The sequence below is a fragment of the Papio anubis genome, chromosome 12, assembly GCF_008728515.1.
Source record: "Papio anubis isolate 15944 chromosome 12, Panubis1.0, whole genome shotgun sequence".
NCBI lineage: Eukaryota > Metazoa > Chordata > Mammalia > Primates > Cercopithecidae > Papio > Papio anubis.
The window spans coordinates 59,909,819-59,931,499 of record NC_044987.1 but is presented as its reverse complement, the minus strand read 5'-3'; the positions used below and the strand labels follow the sequence as shown (position 1 = coordinate 59,931,499).

Genomic DNA, 21,681 nt, shown 5'->3' with positions numbered 1-21,681 from the left:
GATGAGAGATAGAAGTGTCCAGCCTAAGATCATATACCACCTTAAGTGGTAGAATCAGGGCTGCTTCTCTTCCTACTGGACCATGTACCTACGTCTCATACTCTGCTTCTTTTAATATAATAATATTTTAGGTGCGATATCAGTCTTGTCTTGTCTTTTTTTTTTTTTTTTTTTTTTTTTTTTTTGACAGAGCCTTGGCTCACTGCAACCTCCGCCTCCCGGGTTCAAACAATTCTTCTGCCTCAGCCTCCCAAGTAGCTGGGAATACAGGCACCCGCCACCAGGCCTGGCTAATTTTTGTATATTTTTAGTAGATGGGGTTTCACCATGTTGGCCAGGCTGGTCTCGAACTCCTGACCTCAGGTGATCCGCCCACCTTGGCAATATCAGTCTTATAGAAGCAGATTCAATATGACCTCAGAAAACTCAGATAGTCGTGGTGGCTCACACCTGTAATCCCAGCACTTTGGGAGACCGAGATGGGCAGATCACTTGAGGCCAGGAGTTCGAGACGAGCCTGGGCAACAACATGGTGAAACCCTGCCTCTACTTTAAAAAAAAAGAAAAAATATATATATATATATATAAATTAGCTGGGTGTGGTGACAGGAATCTGTAATCCCAGCTACTCAGGTGGCTGAGGCAGGATAATTGCTTGAACCTGGGAGGTGGGGGTTGCAGTAAGCCAAGACTGGGTTGCTGCACTGCAGCCTGGGTGACATAGGGAGACTGTCTCAAAAAAAAGAAAAAGAAAAGGAAAACATTTCTCACAGAACTCAAAACTGAAGAGGCTGCTTTGGAGGTAGTTTAGTCCTGTTGACTGGCAATGTGGCTGGGAAGTACCCTGTGACTTGGTTCAAGAAGCATATGAACCATAGAGCTAACAAGGCCTAACATTCAGGGTCCTGACTCACATGAGCTCCTTCTTAAGGTCCTAGTAGGAGCCCTAGCAACATATTAATGTGGCAGTATATTTGCATAATGTTTGCAAAAGTAAGATATTTTAGAATTCTTTTTCTTAAAGAGAGTCCCCAGAATTGTATGACCTTCAGGCCTGGATCCACTCCTGTGTGGCACAGAGTTTTGAAAAGCACTAGGCAAGGAGACCAGAGTTCCTGGGTTCCAATCATGGCACTACTCAGGCCCAAATGGGCGGCACAGCACTTGACCTGCTTTCTTTATGGGAGTGCGAGTGGGAGTGGTGGCAGGGTGGTGGTGGTAAATCATATCTGTGATATGGGATAATCATCACTGCTTCTCATGGCTTTTGAAGATAACACAAAAAATGTGTCCCCAGAGCATCTTCCTGTCTCATTTCCCTCTGCTACAACTTCTCCCTTCTCCAACCTTCAGGCCCCCAGTACTCCAGCCACTGAACCAGTTATTGGTCATTATCTGTTGCTACTTTTATATGTTTGTTCATGGACTCCCACTGTTTATAAAGTCTATCTTTTCCTGGGAAAAAATCCTTATGCACAAGGCTTCGGTCTACCAGCCCCTCTTCTCCCACCCCAGTGATGACCTCCCTTAGCCCTGTTTCTTGTTGCTCTTACAGATAGGGACACTGAGACCTGATGCAGTCCACAGCAGAGTTCTGGAGGCCCCAGACGCAATCCCCAGGTGTCTTGGTCTTCCACCATTCCAGCCCTCTCGTGTTAGATCATAGACACACGGTTCTTGATATACACATGATAGGGGTCACTACGCTTGTCCACTTTGCGGGAGCGGGTATATCCCAGGATGAGGCTGCCCACAGTGACAGCAAATAGAAACATGACAAAGAGAATGTACATGTAGGAGTTGTCATCACGGCCAGGTAGGCTGGCCGGTCGCTCTTCAGTCTGGTTGTCTGGCCCCAGCCCTGGCCCTGGCCGGCAGAGCAAATTGCTGTGAAGAGTGGCATTTAAAGCCTTCAGCACGGCATGTAGGCTCTCATACCAAGTCTCAGTTCCATTGGTAGTCTCCATAGCAACAGGGATTGAGGTGGGGGAAGACTCGGTAGAAGCTCTGTTGGCAAGAGAAAAGAGAGAGGGGATGGCTCTGTCACCTGGAGCTCAAATGACCTCCTCCCTTCAGATCCCAGTAAAATCCTAGCATCATGGCTGATATGGTTTGGCTGTGTCCTTACCCAAATCTCATCTGGAATCATAGCTCCCATAATCCCCATGTGTCATGGGAGGGACCCAGTAGGAAGTAACTGAATCATGGGGGTGGGTTTTTCCCATGCTGTTCTCATGACAGTAAATAAGTCTCAAGAGATCTGATGGTTTTATAAAGGGCAGTTCCCCTGCACCTGCTCTCTTGCCTGCCACCATGTAAGATGTGCCTTTGCTCCTCCTTTGCCTTCTGCCGTGATTGTGAGGCCTCCCCAGCCATGTGGAACTGTGAGTGCATTAAACCTCTTTTTCTTTATAAACTGCCCAGGCTCGGGTATTCCTTCATGGCAGTATGAAAATGGACTAATACAATAGCTTATTCTGGTTACTTGATTACATGTTTGTCTTTTCCACTAGACCACATACTAAATAATAAAGGCAGGGCCTATATTTGTTTTACTGACTGCTATATGCAATCACTTATGACAGCACTCGATAAGTACTCAATAAATAATTGTAGAATAAAGCCTTCCCCGACCATCAGAACCCATACTAATCACTCATTTCTTTAGATTCTATAAATCACTGAACTTTAGGTTAGAAGGACCTTAAGGATTATTTAATGTAACTCTTGCCATTTTACACACAGGGAGACTGAGGCCTTGAGAGAATAAGTGGCTTGTCCATGATCACAGAATATTGGAGGTAGAGCCAAGACAGAAAGCCCTGCTCCTTGTGGCTAGCTTAGAGCTGCTTCCACTTCCAAGCTAGCTCTCAGCAGGACTGTGTGGCACCATAAGAAGACATTCATCACAACTCTCCTTCAGCACAGTTCTCTTTATAGACTCCACAGACAGGCTGAGCACAGTGGCTCATGCCTGTAATCCCAGCACTTTGGGAGGCTGAGGCGGATGGATCACTTGAGGTCAGGAGTTGGAGACCAGCCTTACCAACATGGTAAAACCCCATCTCTACTAAAAATACAAAAATTAGCTGGGCATGGTGGTGAGCACTTGTAATCCCAGCTACTTGGGAGGCTAAGGCAGGAGAATCGCTTGGACCCAGAAGGTGGAGGTTGCAGTGAGCCAAGATAGAGCTGCTGTATTCCAGCTTGGGCCACAGAGTGTGACTTTGTCTCAAAAGAAAAAAAAAAAAAAGACTCCATGGGTACACCTTTTTGGAAGATGCCTGGGGATGGTTTAAATTTCATCCTACCTAGAGGCCAGAAGCTGGATCATTTGACCTCTCAAGCATCCTGTGTCCCAAAGACTAGATATTCCTAGCTATTTGCAGAAATTCTGTTGGAAAGGAGGTGGTCAGGGAAATGGGAACAGGTTGGCAACCACTGTAGGCACTGGAGAAGAGAAGAACAGCTTGGGCCTGAGGGCGGGAGAGTGAAAGGAGTTCTCAGTCTGGCTTGGGGTTTACCTGCCCACAAAAAGAAGACACAAGCACGCCAACTATCTTGTCTCCTGAAATAGTCATTATGTACCTGGCATATACTAAGTGATTATAAATGTTCCTTTTCCTTCTTCTCAGAGATCCTTAGTCTATAATATAGAAATAACCTTTTTTTTTTTTTTTTTTTGAGATGGAGTCTCGCTCGTCGCCCAGGCTGGAGTGCAGTAGCGCGATCTCAGCTCACTGCAAGCTCCGCCTCCTAGGTTCACGCCATTCTCCTGCCTCAGCCTCCCAAGTAGCTGGGACTACAGGCGCCCGCCACCATGCCTGGCTAATTTTTTTGTATTTTTAGTAGAGATGTGGTTTCACCGTGTTAGCCAGGATGGTCTTGATCTCCTGACCTCATGATCCACCCGCCTCAGCCTCTCAAAGTGCTGGGATTACAGGCGTGAGCCACTGTGCCCAGTCAGAAAGAACATCTTAAAACAGACTTGCATCCTTGTCTCTGAAAAACCATATGTCATTCCCTGTAAACAAGGCCCCACACTCACTTCCTTTAGGGAAGCCTCCGTTCAGTGCTCCCCACCCCTCAGCCACACTACACCACCTTTATCATCACAGCCTTCCCTTCCCCCCAACACTTAACATATAAGGCAATATGTGGCTATCCTCTTGTTTTTGATAAGGATATCATCAGGCCACATGCGCCTGGTCAGCAGGGCTATGTCTCTTCCTCCAATCTGGAGGACTACCCTGAGACTGGGTGTTCTCCTTTCCCAGGGCACTACCCTGCGACTGGCTGGGCATTCCCTTTTTCTAGGGGACTGCCCTAAGACTGAATGGGTGTTATCCTTCTCTCAATAGTTTCTAGTAAAGATGTCCACTTTAAGGAATTCTCTATGGGCCAAGCATTCAGTCCTCCATCATATGGGCAGAACTGTTAACAAACTAAAGTTAACTAATGTGACTATTAACCATAAGATCTCTTCCCTGGAAAATATGATCATTCTGACCATGATAAATATTCATCAATGGCTCTATGAACGCAATTAGCCAGGACTGGGCAGCATTTTATGCAAGGCCTTTGGGGCCCTCTGCCATCTAGTACTTGTGCTGTCCTGTCTGGATGGAGGAGGGGAGAAGAACAAGAGCTCACTGAGTTAAGATCCAGGAGATATACGTTCTCATCTACTACCCCATGTGTCAGGCAAAAGATCTGTGGCTGCTTCTTCCCTCGTGTCTGCCAATAGCAAGTAGGAGCAGCATGAGGAAATAAATAACTCAAAAAATCATCCAGATAGTTATCACCAATATGGGCCAGGCCCTGTGATGGGAGCTCGGGGTGGCTCAGATCCAGTGCCTTCGCCCAGATCCAGGGGCTCTGCTCTGATACAATGCAGGGGACAAGCCAGGAGCTACTAAGGCTAAAAGGAATAAGTAATGGATACTGATCAGGGCTTAGAGAGTGTCCACAGTGATGGAGGCATTTGAGTTGGACCTTGAAGGATTTTTAAGAGGCAGAGAAGACAAAGGAAGGCAACATGAGCAAAGGCGCAACAAAGTGTGTACATGTTTAGAAAAATGGAAAGTAGCATAAAGAGGTTGAAGTGTAAGATGTGTAGAAGAATAGCATAGGATGTGGGACAGGAGAGATAGGAGCCAGATCATGGGCAGCCTTGAGTGCCACTCTGTAGAGTTGGAACTTTATTCTGTAGCTAGGGAAGATAAAATGGTCAGATCTGTGCCTGGAAAGGATACTCTGACTGTCATGTGGACTGGAGGGAGCTGGAATTGAGGCAGTGAGCCCAGCTACAAGAGTCTTGAAATAGTTTAGTGCAAGATGCTGAGTCACGAGTTGGGGCAGAGAGGATAACAAAGTGGGGGTAGAGACAGATGTGAGACCCGAGGAGGAAATGGCCAAGTAAGGGTTGAAGGAGGAAGGAGCCTCAGGCAATTTCACAGGTAGACAACAAACAAACAGTGTAAGTGTCTGGAGGAGCCTACTTTGAAGGAAATAAGTTCCTTTCCCTGGTTGGGCTTCGGTTTCCTCATCTACCAAAAGAGATGACCATAGAGTTGTTGTATGGTAGGTATAGAGTTTCAGTTTTGCAAGATGAAAAGGTTCTGGAGATCTGCTGCACAACAAGGTGAATCTAGCTAACACTACTGAGTGTACACTCAAGAATGACTAAGATGGTACATTTGTGTGTGTGTGTGTGTGTGTTTTAAGCACAATTTAAAAAAATAGGCCAGGTGCGGTGGCTCACTCCTTTAATCCCAGTACTTTGGGAGGCTGAGGTGGGCGGGTCACCTGAGGTCAGGAGTTCAAGACCAGCCTAGCCAACATGGAGAAACCCCATCTCTACTAAAAATACAAAAATTAGCCAGGCGCATGCCTGTATTTCCAGCTGCTCAGGAGGCTGAGGCAGGAGAACCGCTTGAACTTGGGAGGCAGAGGTTGCAGTGAGTCGAGATCATGCCACTGCACTCCAGCCGGGGCAGCAGAGCAAGACCTCTGTCTCAAAAAAAAAAAAAAAAAAAAAAAGAAAAATGATCATCCTTGGCCTCCTCCTTCAAGGCTTGCTATGAGTATACACTTGTATTATACAGAAGAGGATTAAAAACTTTTTGTTTTCAAGAAGCAAATATGTACACATAGGTTTAAAAAAAAAGAATGGACGCAGCACATACTGTGAAGGTGAAAGCTCCTAGTCGTCCCGAGCTCCAATCCCAGGGCAGGGCAGTTACCATTCAGTTTTCTTACGTATCATCGGAAAGGGGTTTTAACTGACAGGGAGAGGGAGGGAAATCTCAATCTGGAAGACTCACCAGCTGGCAAATCCGCTGGCTCTCAGTCAGTTTCAGGAGTCTCTTTGTGGACACACTAAGGCTCCTCAACCCCCGAGCCTCTTCAGGATGTCTCTGGACACATCTGAGATCTCAGTATTGACTTCGGAGCTGGGAAAGCCCAGAGCTAGAAAGCAGAAAAGGAAGGAACCAGGGTGGATTGCCCAAGGCCAGGCCCCAAGGATTGTGCAATAGTCCTGCTGTGGGCTCTGACCCCCTCCCACAGCCCCTCCCCTTCCTGCAGCAGCTGGGTCAGGCCAGCCTAGGGTTGCAGTTAAAGGAACTGTGCAGTGACCAAAGGGCCTCTGATTGCTGTCCCCCAACTCCAGACTTAGTGTCTTCATTGGGTGACATCATGAGAAACCTATTTAACATGTGGACTCACACTCAGGGACCAGCTGATGGTGCAGCCTAAAACATTCCCTTTCCTAAGGGTTACCTTAGCAAGGGCCTTTTAGAATGCCAAGGGAACAGACATGAGTGGGAGAATGGCAGCTGCGTTGATATTTTACACAGGAACAAATGATGTGTTACCACCCAATCTATTCAGATAGACAGGATATGAACACGGTCACAGAATGAGCACTATCTGTAGCAGAGCTTTGTTGTGAAAATTAAAACATGTAGTGCTTGGCACTAGACACTGCACAGATGGCGGTGGTTGTATTTTGTAGAGCAGAGGCTGGAAGGGCCTTCAGAGCCCATCTAGGCTATATGCCCTTACTTTACGGTGAAGGAAATGGAAACATAGGGGGTTGTCCCGGCTCAGCTGCTCCTTGTGTGACTTTGGACGTAAGACTTCCCTTTTCTGTGCCTCAGCTTCTGTCTGCATCTGTAAAATGAAGGGGTCCCAGTTGGTTCTAATGTCCTGTGATGATTTAAATCATGAAACCAAGCTGTGAAACCATGGGAAGTTAGACAGGCTGATGGGAGAAGCATTTTGGGGGATTTCTAGAGCTTCTCAAATCCCAAGATAGAGAAGGCTGTGGACCTTTTCCTCACAGGTTAAGATGCTTCTGAGCCCTGGGACTGACTTACATCTGATATCCCAGCCGAACCAAACTGAGGGATTTACTCATTTTTCCTCTTCACAGCTCACCTGCCAGGATGATCCAGCCTGAGGAGGAGATAGACTCTGCAGAAAGTGGGAGAAGGGGACAGTGTGGAGGTCAGCGGGGGGCTTTGAGGCAGTGTTCCATGAGGGGAATAAAGATTCATGAGACCTTTCACACCTCAGGGCCTCTCTGGATAGACTAGGATGTTTGTGATTCTGACAGGAGGAGGAAAGAGGCCATAGTTCCACACCTCTGGGTGCTGGGTTTGTGTGGGAGGGAGGGCCTGGGTGCAAGGGCCTCCTGTCTGAATTAGGAGAGGCAGAAAGCTGATGAAGGCACAGGTTGGTTCTCTATGGGGCTCTGGGACTGCCTCTGGGGCTCAAGCTGGGGACTCGCAGTCAGGAACAGGGGAGTTTTGCCACTGTTTCTGAGTTCCTTGGCTTCCCTGTCCAGGAGAGTCCCTGATTACCAAGATCCTTGGATGGGGAAGACAGAGCTCCTGCCCTGGAGAGGTCTTGCCTTGAAATAGAAGATAGGCCAGTGAGGAAAGAGGGTGAGCAGATGGCCAAGCTGACAGGGACTTTAAGGATCTTCTAGAATCTAGATTCCAGGCCAACCCTCCATTTCGTAGATGAGGGAACTGAGGCTCAGAAGGGAGAAGTGACTAGTCCAAAATGACATGGCCCATAAATGGCAGCACTCAGACAAGAACCCAGGTGTTTGGGGGTACTGTTCAGGTGCTCTTTCCACTACAAATGGCAGTGTTTCCTCACATCTAAGCTTCACATCACACCAGACACAGACTCCTAGTGTCATGGGGCATCATCTCCTCTAACTTTGTTACTATGGCCTTTTCGTGCACCACAGATTCTCACCAATCTTAGTCTAGGACCCAGTGAGATGAAGCTTGGTAAGCTTCGGAGGAGGAGGTAGCCTTCCTTTATGCTCTCGTCTCCCATGCACCCCGCTGCTCCAGACCTACTCCTGATTCCCTAGATGAGCCAGGTTCACTCTCTGTTCCTGCTATTTCCCACACATTACCAGGTTCTCACAAAATGCACTTGCCTTGCACTTGTCCAACCCCTACTTGGGGACTAAAGCTGTGATCTGAGGGATGAACTGGGGATCTTAGTGGGGTTTTCGTTCAGGTTGCTCTGGGGGAAAAGTGAAACTCTACCCTTGGGTCTTTCTTTCCCATTGCTCCATTTCAGCTACTCTTTCAGAATGAGCGTCTTCAGTGTCTGGAAATGAAGTACAGAGAGGCAGGTAGAAAAAGTCACATAAAGCAGGTAGGTGATCCAAAGACAGCTCCTGGGGTGTACAGTTTTGCCACTGTCCCCTCAGTGGTCTTACCACTCTTGTGGACTGGAGAGCTGGTGGAGTGGGAGAGGAGTTGAAGGAGTAGCCCCTAGCATCCAGTTGGAAGGAAAAGGAATAGAATCTGAGCTGGAAGAGATCTTCATGATCATGTTGTTGGTGCAACCCCCTCATTCAACCAGTGGGAAAATAGACCCTCCTCCCCAAGGCAATCACCTGCTTAAAGTCTCACAGCCCAGTAGTGGCAGAGTTGGAGCCAGAAACCAAGTATCTTGACTTCCCCTCCACAGACCTTTCCACTATAAGTTCCCTCCTGCCAGTAGGGCAGACTCTAAACTCTTCTGATTACCACTGAAGTGCCTTGAAATGTGACTCTGACACTGGCCTCATCTCCCCGCAGCTCTTCTCAGTGGCCTGCACCCATGACACTGAACTACAGGCCACTCTCCAAATACTCCTTGCACTTGCACATCTCTTGCCTTTGCTCATGCTGTTTTCTTAAACAAGAATGCCCTTCCTCTTTTTACCTGCCCGGCAAACTCCCACTCATCCTTCAAGACCCAGCTCCAATTCATCTCTGTAGACCTTCTCCTGGGACACCTCCTTCCTCACTCCCTAGCCAGTTAGTCTCTCCCTCTTGTTTTTTTCCCCAAAAGTGCTTTGCACGAAGACTTATTAGAGCACTATGCTGTATTGAAATTGTGTGTTTGTGTGTGTGTGTGTAACTGTGCTTTGAGGTAAGAGGGCAGGGTCCTGTGCCTCATACATTTCTTTATTTCCCAGCCCTGATACCTAGCAGGCATTCAAGAATAAATGAATCAATGCCTCTTCTCTAAGAGCATGCCTCTGCTCTGGCACACACATATACATTCATGAAAACAGCTTACAATATTTAAAAAGCAACCTCCAGGGAAGGGCAAAACAGATTTCATTTGGTCTGGGGAAGGGATGGCTCAAAGAAAAGCAGTCATCTCAGTCAGGTGGGGTGAGTCACAGGAGGAAGAATTCTAAGCTTTCTTTGGAAGCCCAGATGCTCCCTGCACCTGGACCCCATTCAATCCAAAGGGCAAACATTCTTGGCCTCGAAACACCAGCAATGGCTTTGCAACCCTCTTCCCTGTGTACCTACCCAGGGTGTGGCTATATACACCCACCCACTGCACACACACACACAGTCCAACTCCCCGGTCCTTCGGCCTGTGATCTTGCCGTTCAAGTGTTCCTTTCATGATTCTAATCTTGGCTGTATGCTTGGCTCTGTGTCCTTGAACACTGCATTTACTTCCTCTGAACCTCATCTATAAGATGGGGATAATGATCCCTGCCCTGCCTAACTCACATGAGAACTGGAGGAGACAAGAGATGGGAAAGTTTTAGAAATTGCAAACATACAAGAAAATTATCAGGCAGCCTGGTCACACTGTTTCCTTTTCTGTCTCCATATCTTTCCTTTCCCCCCATATTATCAAGAACAGCCATCTCTATGTCTCCTTTCCCACCCCAGCTCTCCTAGCCTCAGACGCAACCAGGAGGTTCTTATTATTCTTCTTGATTCCCAGGAACCTCACCTTCTCCAGAAGCCTTCCTTGTTTCCCACCCTCTCTGATCATCCCTGCAGTCCTTTATCATTGAGGGGTACCATTCTGTAGTCCTGTAGCTGGTGGAGAACACATCAGAGGGGGAATCAGGAGACCTGGGTTCCTGCCCCTACTATGCCAACACGTCTAGTCATGCATTTTGGTTGAGTAACTATCACTCTAGGCCTCATTTTCCTCATCAATAAGATGGAGTTTCTTGTCTTTCTTCCCTCTCAGAAGGTATTTTGATCACTAGCACATTAAATTTATGGACGTGCTTTGAGAGGTATGGAGTGAGTGAGGGATGGAGAAGGTGATGGTTATCATCTCAAGGAGTCAAGAAAATCTGAAAGCAGTTTCCAGGCCCCCAGCATGGGTCTCCTCCATCAGGAACAAAGTGGACAGATGCAAGGAAATAAGGAGGCGCTCACACGTTTACAATATGCCTTTGTAGGTGAAGTGGAGAGAGCCCTGGGCTAGGACTGAGGAAACTTGGGTTCTAATTCTGTTTGGTCTCTGTTGTAACCTTAGGTAAATCATCTCCCCTGGGGTATCAGTTTCCCTATATGCAAATTAGTGGGGAGTCGGGAGAGGATTTTAGGAGGGGATACTTTGGTGGGCTTTCGTGCAAGGACTAAACTCACTTATTCTCGAGATAAAAGACTCCCAGGTCCAATCCCCCTTTCTCCTTCTGTCCCATGGGGTATGCAGGCAACAGGAGCAGGAGGCCCATTTTACAAATGGTGACCCAGGAAAAGCGAAGGCAAGGCGCAGAGCTGAGGGGTGACTGCCCGGGTTTACACAGCCTGTAAACTAGAACTCAAGTCTCCCGACTCCCAGCCTCGACCTATGTTACTGGCAGCAGAGGATGATTTTGGGAGTCCCCAGCTTTCCCGGGACTAGGTCAGACAGGGTGAGGGACACAGTGTGGTAGAGGGAATGGGCAAGTCAGCTCCGCAGAGCCAGTGGCCCCGGCCAAATGAGACTGTGCTGGGTCCTGAAGTGTCTTTTCTGCGCGTGCACTGGCTGCCAGCCGCAGGTGTTCACTTGCACTCCTGTGGGTGTGGAGGAACTTTTCTTGTAGCCGTCTTGAGGGCTGGGACTAACGGCGCAAGTCCCCACGGTTTCCAGACGGGGCGCGCAGAGCCCAGCTCCCTACTCCCACATGCTGCTCTGCGATCACTGCGCTCGGGAGGATCGGGAGGATCGGGAGGATCGGGGAGGATCCTGGAGGACTTGCTCGGTATTTGCAGCGCCCACCCCTGCCTCACGCCCCGTCGGTTCCACAGTCTCACGGAGAGTGCCCCGTGACCCTTGGAAGGGAAGCGGGAAGACCCCTCACTTGCACCCCCGACTGTAGCTCAGCCTTCCCAGCTCAGTGGGTGCCTTACCTGCCTCTCAGCAAGGCTCTGGGGCGCCCGTTTGCTCGCTCGCCTCTGACCGAGGATGGCCCAGGCGCTGCGACCCTGTGCATTCCACCGGCCCGGTTCCACTCCGCGGGTGCCCGGCACCGCCCAGCGCGCTCTCTGGCTCTGGGCTCCCACCCGCGCTTGGATCCCTTTTCCCTCCCCCAGGCGTCCCCTCCCCCGGCCCCGCCCGGGCCCCAGCACACCCACTTCTCCCGGGGCTGGCCTTGAGTGCCTCCGCCCAGCTCCTTGGCCTCCCCTGGCTGTGGGCTACGACCCTTCCGTCCCCTGCAGCGCCTGCTTCCTGGACCAGAGACCGAAAGCCTCTCGTTCCGCTGGGCCTCAGCAAGCCCAGCATGAGGCCGATCTCCAGGAGCCGACTTTGCTGCGGCGTGGCTGTGGGTGGTGGGCGAGTCGCTGCCCCTCACCGGGACTTGGCCTCGCTGTAAAGTTGTTATAGTTCCACCATGCATTCTTCACAGGCTTATGGTTGGGGTCAGATGAGACCTTTGAGTCCAAAGTATTAAAACCAAAGGGTCAACAGCAAGTTAATATGATTCTTACACAAACTTTTCTACATAGGATGCAGAGGCCCAGTTGGAGAAGGGATTTGCCCAGGAGGCAGAGCCCAGACCCAAAATCTGCTACACACCCCCCTCTCTCTGAGTAGCACCAGCAGGTGTTTCCTCCATCAAGCCTCAAAAGTTCCTGACAGTGCCTGACCAACTTGTGTTCAGCCACACCTTACTCATCTCTGTCCCATGACACTTTATTTTCCACCACCATGCCCTCACTCAAACTGTTGTTTCCTCGCTGGTGACATTGCAGGCTTCAGAGAATTGGGGCAGCTGGGGAATAAGAGCCAAGAGGCTAGTGGCAGAGAAAGGAACAGTTCCAGAGAATTTCTCCCAGGGACCCTGTGGAGCACCCTTTTACCCGCTCACTGCCTCAGAATAATTAATAACAGCCTCAGGCCGGCTCTCTCACTCCCTTGCAGAGGTCTGCTCCAGGATATCTGAGGCACATACTCTCAATTACAGAATCTCAGAATATATCTAAGGCATATTGTACCCACCTTGTTTTGACCCAACTATTCCTTTTTCTCAATCTGGAGATCACCTCTTAGAAAAGTCATCCTTATCACCTAGGCTTGCAATCTCAATTTTCTTTCTTTCTTTCTTTCTTTCTTTTTTTTTTTTTTTTGAGACAGGATCTCACTGTGTCACCCAGACTGGAGTACAGTGGAGTGATTATGGCTCACAGCAGCCTTGAACTCCTGGGCTCAGGTGATCCTCCTCCCTCAGCCTCCTGAGTAGCTGGGACACACCACCATGCCTGGCTAATTTTTGTATTTTATAGAGACTGGGTTTCTCCATGTTGCCCAGGCTAGTCTCGAACTCCTGGGCTCAAGTGACCTGCCCACCTCCACCTCCCAAAGTGCCAGGATTACAGGCATGAACCGCTGTGCCTGTCCTGCAGCTTCAGTTTTCAATCTGCCTAAGAATCCCCATGGGAGTTTGTTTTACTGAGTAGACTTTCGGGCTCCATTCCAGACGTTCTAATTCAGGAAATCTGGAGTGGAGCCCAGAAATCAGCATTTTTAAACAAGATTTCCAAATGACTCTGATGCAGATGGTTCTTGAGACTAGCCATGCAGTCCTGGCTTGGTCAGGGTTCCTTCTCAGATCCTGCCCATGGCCTTGCATTTACTCTGTAGGACTGTTTATGACAGTTATAGAAAGTAACCACCTCATCTGCTAGGTTGTGAGTTCTTTGAAGATAGGGATTGTCTTTTGTTCTAATAAAATCTTAGAACCAAAGTCTTAGAATCATATCTTAGGATTCTAGAATGTAAATTGGAAGAATTCTCACGAGTTTCCTAGTCAAATCCCTCATGAGCCTAACAGATCCTCCCATTTCTTTATTTTTGGAAACATATCACCCAGGCTGGAGTGCAGTGTGCGATCTCGGCTCACTGCAACCCCTGCCTCCCAGGTTCAAGCAATTCTTGTGCCTCAGCCTCCTGAGTAGCTGGAATTACAGGTGTGCCAAAACACCCAGCTAATTTTTGTATTTTTAGTAGAGATGGGGTTTTGCCATGTTAGCCAGGCTGGTCTCGAACTCTTGACCTCAAGTAATCTGCCCGCCTTGGCCTCCCAAAGTGTTGGGATTACAGGCGTGAGCCACCACACCCCACCTCTATTTCATTTTTGACATGAGGCTATCCAGCTTCTCTTGCACACCTCTAGGGAGCTCATTGCCTGCAAGGCAGCCAGACAGCTCTGACTGTTAGGATATTCTCACATTTTAACAAAAACTGCCTCTTGTTGACTTCTACCCTTTGGTCCTTGCACCCATTGGAGACATAAAATAGAAGTCTGATCTGTGTTCCCTTTTACAGTCCTTCAAGAATTTAAGGTCGGCCAGGAGCAGTGGCTCCTGCCTGTAATCCCAGCACTTTGGGAGGCCAAGGTGGGTGGATCACTTGAGCCTAGGAGTTCAAGACCAACCTGGGTAACATAGTGAGACCTCATTTCTACAAACAATACAAAAATTAGCTGGGCATGATGCCATGTGCCTATAGTACCAGCTACTTGAGAGGCTGAGGTGGGAGGATTGCTTGAGCCCAGAAGGTCGAGGCTGCAGTGAACCGAGATTGTGCCACTGCACTCACTACAGCCTGGACAACAAAGTGAGACCCTATCTCAAGAAAAAAAAATTGTCAGGCACAGTGGCCCATGTCTGTAATCCCAGCACTTTGGGAGGCGGGCGGATCATGAGGTCAGGAGTTCAAGACCAGCCTGGTAAATATGGTGAAACCCCGTCTCTACTAAAGATACAAAAAAAATTAGCTGAGCATGGTGGCATGCACCTATAATCCCAGCTACTCGGGAGGCTGAGGCAGAAGAATCGCCTGAACCCAGGAGGCAGAGGTTGCAGTGAGCCAAGATTGCGCCACTGCACTCTAGCCTGGGTGACAGAACGAGACTACATCTCAAAGAAAAAAAAAAGTAGAATTTAAGGTCTATCCTTTACTTCCCCTTCTCTGGGGTGAGGATAAGGCAGGAACCATGTCAGGGAAAGCAGCTGGGCCTTGGAAAGGGGGCTGAGCTGCCTCATGTTCCCCAGCTGTGCCCCGGAGCCTTGCCAGGAGGCTTAGATGAAGTGATGTGTATAATATGCCTAGAGCCGGGCCTAGTGTGAGGCATAGGCTTTAATAATGGCAGCTTCTATTGTCATTGGATGAGAAAGAGTGGGAGGAAACAGAGTTCCTGTCCCTGGGGATCTCTAGTCTGACAGGGACTTCAAGGAGCTCCCTAATCCAAAGACATTGGAGACATGGCCCTGACCCTGGGATGGGGAAGTAGGGTGGATGCAGTTTGAGGGTAGGATGAGCTGATTGAAGGGATAAGGGGAAGACTCACCTAGAGATATGCTGCAAAAAAGTCTTGGCTTAAATGTCACCTTCTTGGTGAGGCCTTCCCTGAGCATCCAGTTTACAAATGCTAATTCCTCCTTTCTCCTGTCTCCCTACCTCCATCCCCTGCCTTACTTTTCAGTAACACCTTACCAGATGATTCTGATATATTTCACTTGCTTAAAAAAAAAAAGTATTTTGTTGTTGTTCTTGCTGCATCTTCAACTGAGGCTCACAGCTCCCTCTGCCCTCAGCCCTCTCTTAGAGCTCTCCCTGAGTCTAGATTCCTGTAACCACCTCCTTCTCTTTCCTCTTCAGGCCTAGGGGTGGTAGTGATGCCCAAGTGCTTTCAGCTCCAGGATATCTCACAACCCCTGTGGTTTCCCCACTCTCTGCACATCTCTGAATAGAGCCTTCTTGAATTATCCATATGAGATAGCCATCTTCTTCCTGCAGGACCTGACTGGCACAGAGGCCCACTTTCTCTGCTCCTACAGCCCCTTGGGCTTTCCTCTCACACAGCATTTACCATTCTGTGTTACAATTGTCTCCTCTATCGGTTGACTCCACACCTAGAACATAAATTCATCGAGGGCACCAAGCCATTCCCAGCACCAAGCCTAGCACAGAGGAGAATGAGTGAGTGAATAATGGTCATGAGAGGGAAGACCCCTAGGAATTATGTTATCAGAGAAAGCTTCCAAGAAGAGATAGAACCTGAGAGAACCTCAAAGGTCAGTAGGAGACTTTTTCAACCTGTGGGCCAAAACTTTCCTCTGAGCATCAAACTCCCATATCCAACAACCTCCCTGATGTCTCTGTTTGGATAATGTGGGGACCGGAACTCTTGACTTCTTTCCCTTTCAATCTTCTATGTCTCAGTCAATGGCACCATCATCCACCCAGTTCCCTGTTTGTTTTCTTCATAGAACTCAACCCAATCTTCTGTTTATCTGTTTGGGGCCTGCCTTTCCCATTGGACTGGAAGCGCTGTGAGAACAGAGACGAGTTGTGTCTTTTCCACCATGGTATCCCTTGAGTTACATCTTGATTTTTCAGTGCACCTAACCAGATGACTCTGATCTATTTGATGTTTCTAACTCAAGGTCTAGGAAGTGGGGGGGAAATGTTGAAAGGTAGAGTGAGTGTGGATGGTACCTGTCAACAGTTTCAGAAGCCTGGGTCACCGGGGGGAAATGCAATGTGACTCACAGAGGAAGTTTAACAGTCACATCAAGTTACTTTATTTCATTACTCACGAGGAGCCCGTGTCTGTGCCTCCAGGGTCTTATCTCCTCCTGGCTTGTCAGTTTGGTCCTTAATCCCTTGCATTCCCAAAATCTGAAATGCTACAGCCCAGAAATCAGCTCATTTCCTCTTCTCTATCCCCTCTTCTTCTCTCTCTTCCAAATCCCTCTCTAAGGGGAGTGCTACGTCCTTCTCACTGATGTGTTTATGAGGTGTCTGAAGATGTGCATTCTGGATTCTCATTCTGATTCCAACAGCAAATATTCATCTTTGGCGGAACTACTTGTCCTCTCTGGACCTGTTTTCCTCTCTGCACAGGATGGTGTGACACTGTCTGATCTCTAGGGTTCCTACCAGATCTGACCTTCTTCAAGACTCAGCCTTGTGGGGAGGGACAGGCATCACACCACAGTTCTTAGCTCAGACAGGTATGGTGGCTCTTCATAGTCGCAAAAGCATCTTCACATTTGCTGTCTCATTTGGTCCTTTGGAGTCTAGACTGGAGTCCAAACAGTGGACTTGCCTCTAATTGACTTCATGAATTTGGGCAATTTCTTCTTCTGAAACTCAGTTTCCTCTTCTGAAAACAGGGTCAGTAATACATCCTTGTGGATTTGTTATTTGCTGCAAATATTGTGCTTAGAACAGCTCTGGACCCTCATGAGTTGGGCTGGCAAGAGGCAAGTAAGGGGCCCGGCACAGTGGCTCATGCCTGTAATCCCGGCACTTTGGGAGGCCGAGGTGGGTGGATCACCTGAGGTCAGGAGTTCAAGACCAGTCTGGCCAACATGGTGAAACCTGTCTCTATTAATAATACAAAAAATTAGCTAGGCGTGGTGGCGGGCACCTGTAATCCCAGCTACTTGGGAGGCTGAAGCAAGAAAATTGCTCAAACCCAGGAAGCAGAGGTAGCAGTGAGCTGAGGTCACGCCATTGCACTCCAGCCTGGGTGACAGAACGAGGCTCTGTCTCGGAAAGAAAAAAAAAAAAAGGATAGGCAAGTGAGGTGGAATTGAGCTGAATACCAATAACTAAATAACTCCTCCCAGGTTTCCAGCACTTTGCAGGGCTTAGCACACCCTGTCCATCCTCTAACTGTGGATTAGGGCTGTGCGTCACCAGGGTCCAGGTAGGAAACAGATGGCACCCTGAAAAATGAGTAATTTAGAGTGTGGTGAGGGTTTAGAAAATCAAGACGAAATAGTGCAGTTTGTCTGGCTAGCAACAGTGAGGATGGAAACTACTTGGGCTGACAGGGCGAGGGGAGGAAGGGGTTATTACTGGAACTCAGAGAGGGCAGTGGTGGGGAGGGCATGAGGACTGGAGCTGTGGCCTTTGGTAGAGGCTAACCTCTCACAGGAAGAGAGCCAGGGGAACAAGCACATTTCTCTCTCTCCCCTCCCATCCTGTGGTCTTCTACCACTGCCTCCTGTTGGCTCAACCCAGACTGAAGCTCCAGAGTCAGGCGGCCTACTGTGGGTGGAGAAGGGTGGTGAGCCCACGCAGGACAAGTGGAAGGATCCAGCACAGGCAGTGCATCTGTCAGATGGGTAGGGTCCTCCCCTGTTCCTTTTCAGCCTGCTCCAGGCAAGGGGTGGGAGGAAGGAGTAGGAGAACTAAGGAATGCGGGTGGAGGATGCGAGCTTGGGTTTTCACCCCAGAAAGGAGCAGGAGGGGACAATCTCAGTTCCTCAAATACCCACATGCTCTCTGTCATCTTCAGGCCTTTGCTTACGCTGTTCTCTCTGCCTGGAACACCCTTCCTCCTGGGGCAGGCTAACTCACCCTTAGATGCTACTTCCTCCTGGAAATCTCCCCTGCCCTAAATTAGATGCCTTTGTCTGTGTCCCCTGACTGCTCCCATCCCACGAGTCTCCCCTTTTTCATATGTATCACCCTTGTGTAAGTCCCTGTTCTTGGGAAGAATGGCCCTGACTGCATGGAAAATGTTGCTCTCACTGGGAGAGCCCCTAGTCTGAGGGAGCAATAGGTGAAGCAGCCCCTGGGAGGATCAGAGTGCTGTTTGTTTTTTGGTGCTTCTAATCTTCTGCCTCCAAAGTTATCAATGTTTAGAAAACAAGCAACAGATGTGGGTGTCTTTACTGGAGCTCTGGCTGAACCCACAGAGAAAGGAGGGATTCCCTAATTATTCTTAGTGGTAAGAGACCACCTGGATGGTGCTGACACAGGCACAAGCCAAGAAAGGGGTCAGCCAGGGATCATTGGCTCTGGGACCCTGGGCCAAGTCACTGCCTCACTTTGAGCCTCTGTGTTCCTCACTTACACAAGAATCTTGGTCCTGCAAACCTTGCAGGTTTCCAAGGAGCAAATGGATTCGGGGCCGAGAAGGCACTTTGAAAGCCATCAAATGCTTATTATTGCCTTCCCCTCAGACCAGGAGCTCCTGGAAGGAGGGGCTGTACCTCAGATGTTATGCATATTTGTTATCCCACCTAAGTAAATAGGACAGTGTGGCAGCAAAACAAAGCAAAAAAAGTGTTGACACTGACTTAAGCTTTATTTTTAGAAGAATGTGTTTGGGGCTATTTTGGATTCTCCCAGAAGCAGGCCCTGGGACATGGATTTGAGTACAAGTGGTTCATGTGTGACGTGATCCCGGCAAACACAATTAGGAGAGTGGGAAAGTAACACAGGAGTGAATGGAACCTTAAATAAGGTGTACCTTTAGCAAGCTTAGCACTGCTAGGGAACCCTAGAGGCCTGGGTAGAATACATCCAGAGTTACCTCTCATTAGAGGCAAGGGGGTTAGGGGAGTCAGTCATTGGCCGAGGGCTGCTCGAGGGACTTGAATTCTCCAGCATGTCTAGCCTGACACATGGGTTGATAGCCCTGGTCCCTCCAAAAGTCCTGAGACAAAATGTGCAGATGCTGGCAGGTGGAAATAGACACTGAAATGTCTATTTCTCTTCTTCTTCTTCTTCTTTTTTTTTTTTTTTTTTGAGACAGGTGCTCACTCTGTCACCCCAGCTCCAGGCTGGAGTGCAGTGGTGATGATCTTGGCTCATTGCAGCCTTCACTTCCTGGACTCAAGCAATCTTTTCGCCTCAGCCTGCCAGGTAGCTGGGACTACAGGTGCATGCCACCATGCCTGGCTAATTTTTGCATTTTTTGTAAAGACAGGTTTTTGCCATGTTGCCCAGGCTGGTCTTGAACTCCTGAGCTCAAGTGATCCTCCTGCCTCGGCCTCTCAAAGTGCTGGTATTACAGGAGTGTGCCACTGCACCCAGCCTGAAATGTCTATTTCCAACAGACATTTGAATTGGCACCGAAATGGAAGGGCTAGACAAATATACATGGGGCACCTAAAGCACCTGCTGTAGTCTGGAGCAAACAGGCACTTGAGTTCCCCAGAACAGCTTCACACCTCAGAGACTCTCATGCTTCCTATTCTGCCTGGAACACACCATGTCTTGTTATCTATCCAAAAATTCTTTACTTATCTTCTGAGGCCATTGTGGACGTCTGATGTCTTGGCCTTCCCAGAATTCCTTCTTTTGAGAACGGAACCTCTCTCTTTCTCTTGGGGAGTCACCCTTCCCTCCCTTGCTCTCAGCCCATATGGTTGAGGTGGGGCTAAGCCCCATCTGTTGGTTCCAAGGGGGTCATGACCCTCCTTGGAGCAGTGATTTATCCAGAATCCTTCCTGGGCCTTAGGCTGAATGTATACGAAAGTAGGGGTGGCTAAGCTATAGAATCTAAGTGTGGTGTGACCAACAGCCATCTTTGGCACCACACGGGACAGAGCGAAGCCAATTCTGAGGTCAGCAGAGCTAAGGGATAGAGGAAGAAAAACCAAGTCCTGATGCCATTGTTTGAGTCTCTGGATCAATCTGTGCCTGAAGTCTATCCACAGACTTCTCAGTTATGAGATCTAAAATATTCTCTTTTCACTTGAGCTAGTTTGAGCTGGGTTTCCTGTTACCTACAACCTAAAGTCCCCACTAATTCAGTGTCACTTTGAGCCTTTCCTGTCCTCATCCTCCCTTTTAAGACTTAGTACTTCTTTTATGTCCCCACGGTTCCCTATGCAAGCTTCTCTCAGTGTGTGTAACACTTTACTGCATGTGTTTCTTTACAGGTGTGTCTTCTCTACAAGGCGGTGAACTCCTTGAAGATGGACCAAGTTGGATCCATCTTTGTCCTCAGGATCCAGCACAGGCTTGAACCTGGCCAGACCATACCATACATGTTGTCTTCAACTCCAAGCTGCATAGATTAAGGGCACATTGGCCAATTGGAGCCTATGGAGATGAGGGCAGTGGTGTGGAGTCTGGAAGCCATGAAGAACATAAGAAGAATAACGAATGTTTAACTTGAAGAAGAGACCACTTCTGAGACAATCCATTCTCTGATTCCACAGACTGTTTCTGGGCACCTCCTCTGTGGAAGGCCCGGGACTGGGGGCTGAAAAGGCCACGGATGACACAGCTATAGTCCCTGCCTGGGGAGCCCACAGTCTGAATGGGATCAGGCACAGAAACAAGGAACTATAATAAAGTGTGGTCAGTACCACTAGAAAGGGATGTAGCGTGTGGCCAGGGAAGTCCTCTTAGTGCAGGGGGGACAGAATTATGACAGCGTTGGTGGCATTTTAGCTTTGAGGAGTAACTTTCTAACAATCAGAACTATCCAAGAATGGAAGGCTGTCTCAGGAGGTAGTAAGTGCTCTGTGTCTGGAGAGATGTGTGAGCAGGGCTGGGACAACCACTTAACAGACTGGATATAGATTTTTTCTTTTTTATCACTTTATTTTCAAATTGTCTATGTCTTTTAATGTTAAAGTATGGTTTTTGATAATAACATAGAATTGCTTGCATTTATAAAAGGTCAACAAATGCTGCCTTTTAATGAGAGTATTTAATCCATTTACATTAAATTAGTATGTTTGGATTTATCTGTCATGGTGTTTGATTTCTATTTCTGTTCTCAGATTTTCATTTCTCTACCTTTAGTTGGAAAATTATTTTTATTCAATTTTATCTCCTATGTGAATTATCATTAATAATTTAATTTGTGTCACCACTATTGAATTTCTGCTTATGTCCATTTGTCTTATTTTTGGTGGTTGCTGTATAGATGCATATGCATCTTCTTTTTATCATTACTTGCCTGCCAAAAATACTCTAGTGTTTAGGAATATAAGAATCTTGGTCAGGCGCGGTGGCTCACACCTATAATCCCAGCACTTTGGGAGGCCGAGGAGGGCTGATCACGCGGTCAGGAGTTTGAGGCCAGCCTAGCCAATATGGTGATACCCCATCTCTACTAAAAATACAAAAATTAGCCGGGCGTGG

The 21,681-nt window shown here is 48.3% G+C and overlaps 1 protein-coding gene and 1 long non-coding RNA gene across 9 annotated transcripts in view; one reads left to right on the top strand and one right to left on the bottom strand.

Annotated features, from left to right (window-relative positions):
- Nucleotides 1–21,288, top strand: part of LOC108581983 — a 77,729-nt gene extending 56,441 nt beyond the window's left edge. Inside the window, exon 3 of the long non-coding RNA XR_001894993.3 lies at nucleotides 20,466–21,288. This is a non-coding gene — a long non-coding RNA (uncharacterized LOC108581983). The remainder of the gene's footprint in view (nucleotides 1–20,465) is intronic.
- Nucleotides 1,385–11,831, bottom strand: KCNE3 (potassium voltage-gated channel subfamily E regulatory subunit 3). 8 transcript variants are annotated; one of them, XM_031653139.1, is made up of 5 exons: nucleotides 11,685–11,781; nucleotides 7,383–7,479; nucleotides 7,069–7,176; nucleotides 6,327–6,471; nucleotides 1,385–2,007 (listed from the first exon to the last, which is right to left on the bottom strand). In XM_031653139.1, exon 5 carries the CDS (start codon nucleotides 1,965–1,967, stop codon nucleotides 1,656–1,658), a length of 312 nt encoding a protein of 103 aa, XP_031508999.1. In that variant the 5' UTR covers nucleotides 1,968–2,007; nucleotides 6,327–6,471; nucleotides 7,069–7,176; nucleotides 7,383–7,479; nucleotides 11,685–11,781; the 3' UTR covers nucleotides 1,385–1,655. The 8 variants fall into 8 exon arrangements, 6 of the variants coding, with proteins under 6 accessions (XP_031508999.1, XP_031509001.1, XP_031508998.1 ...); XM_031653141.1 differs by having other exon boundaries at nucleotides 7,444–7,479; nucleotides 11,685–11,771; XM_031653138.1 differs by lacking the exon at nucleotides 7,383–7,479 and having other exon boundaries at nucleotides 11,685–11,796.
- Nucleotides 21,289–21,681: the final 393 nt, after the last annotated feature.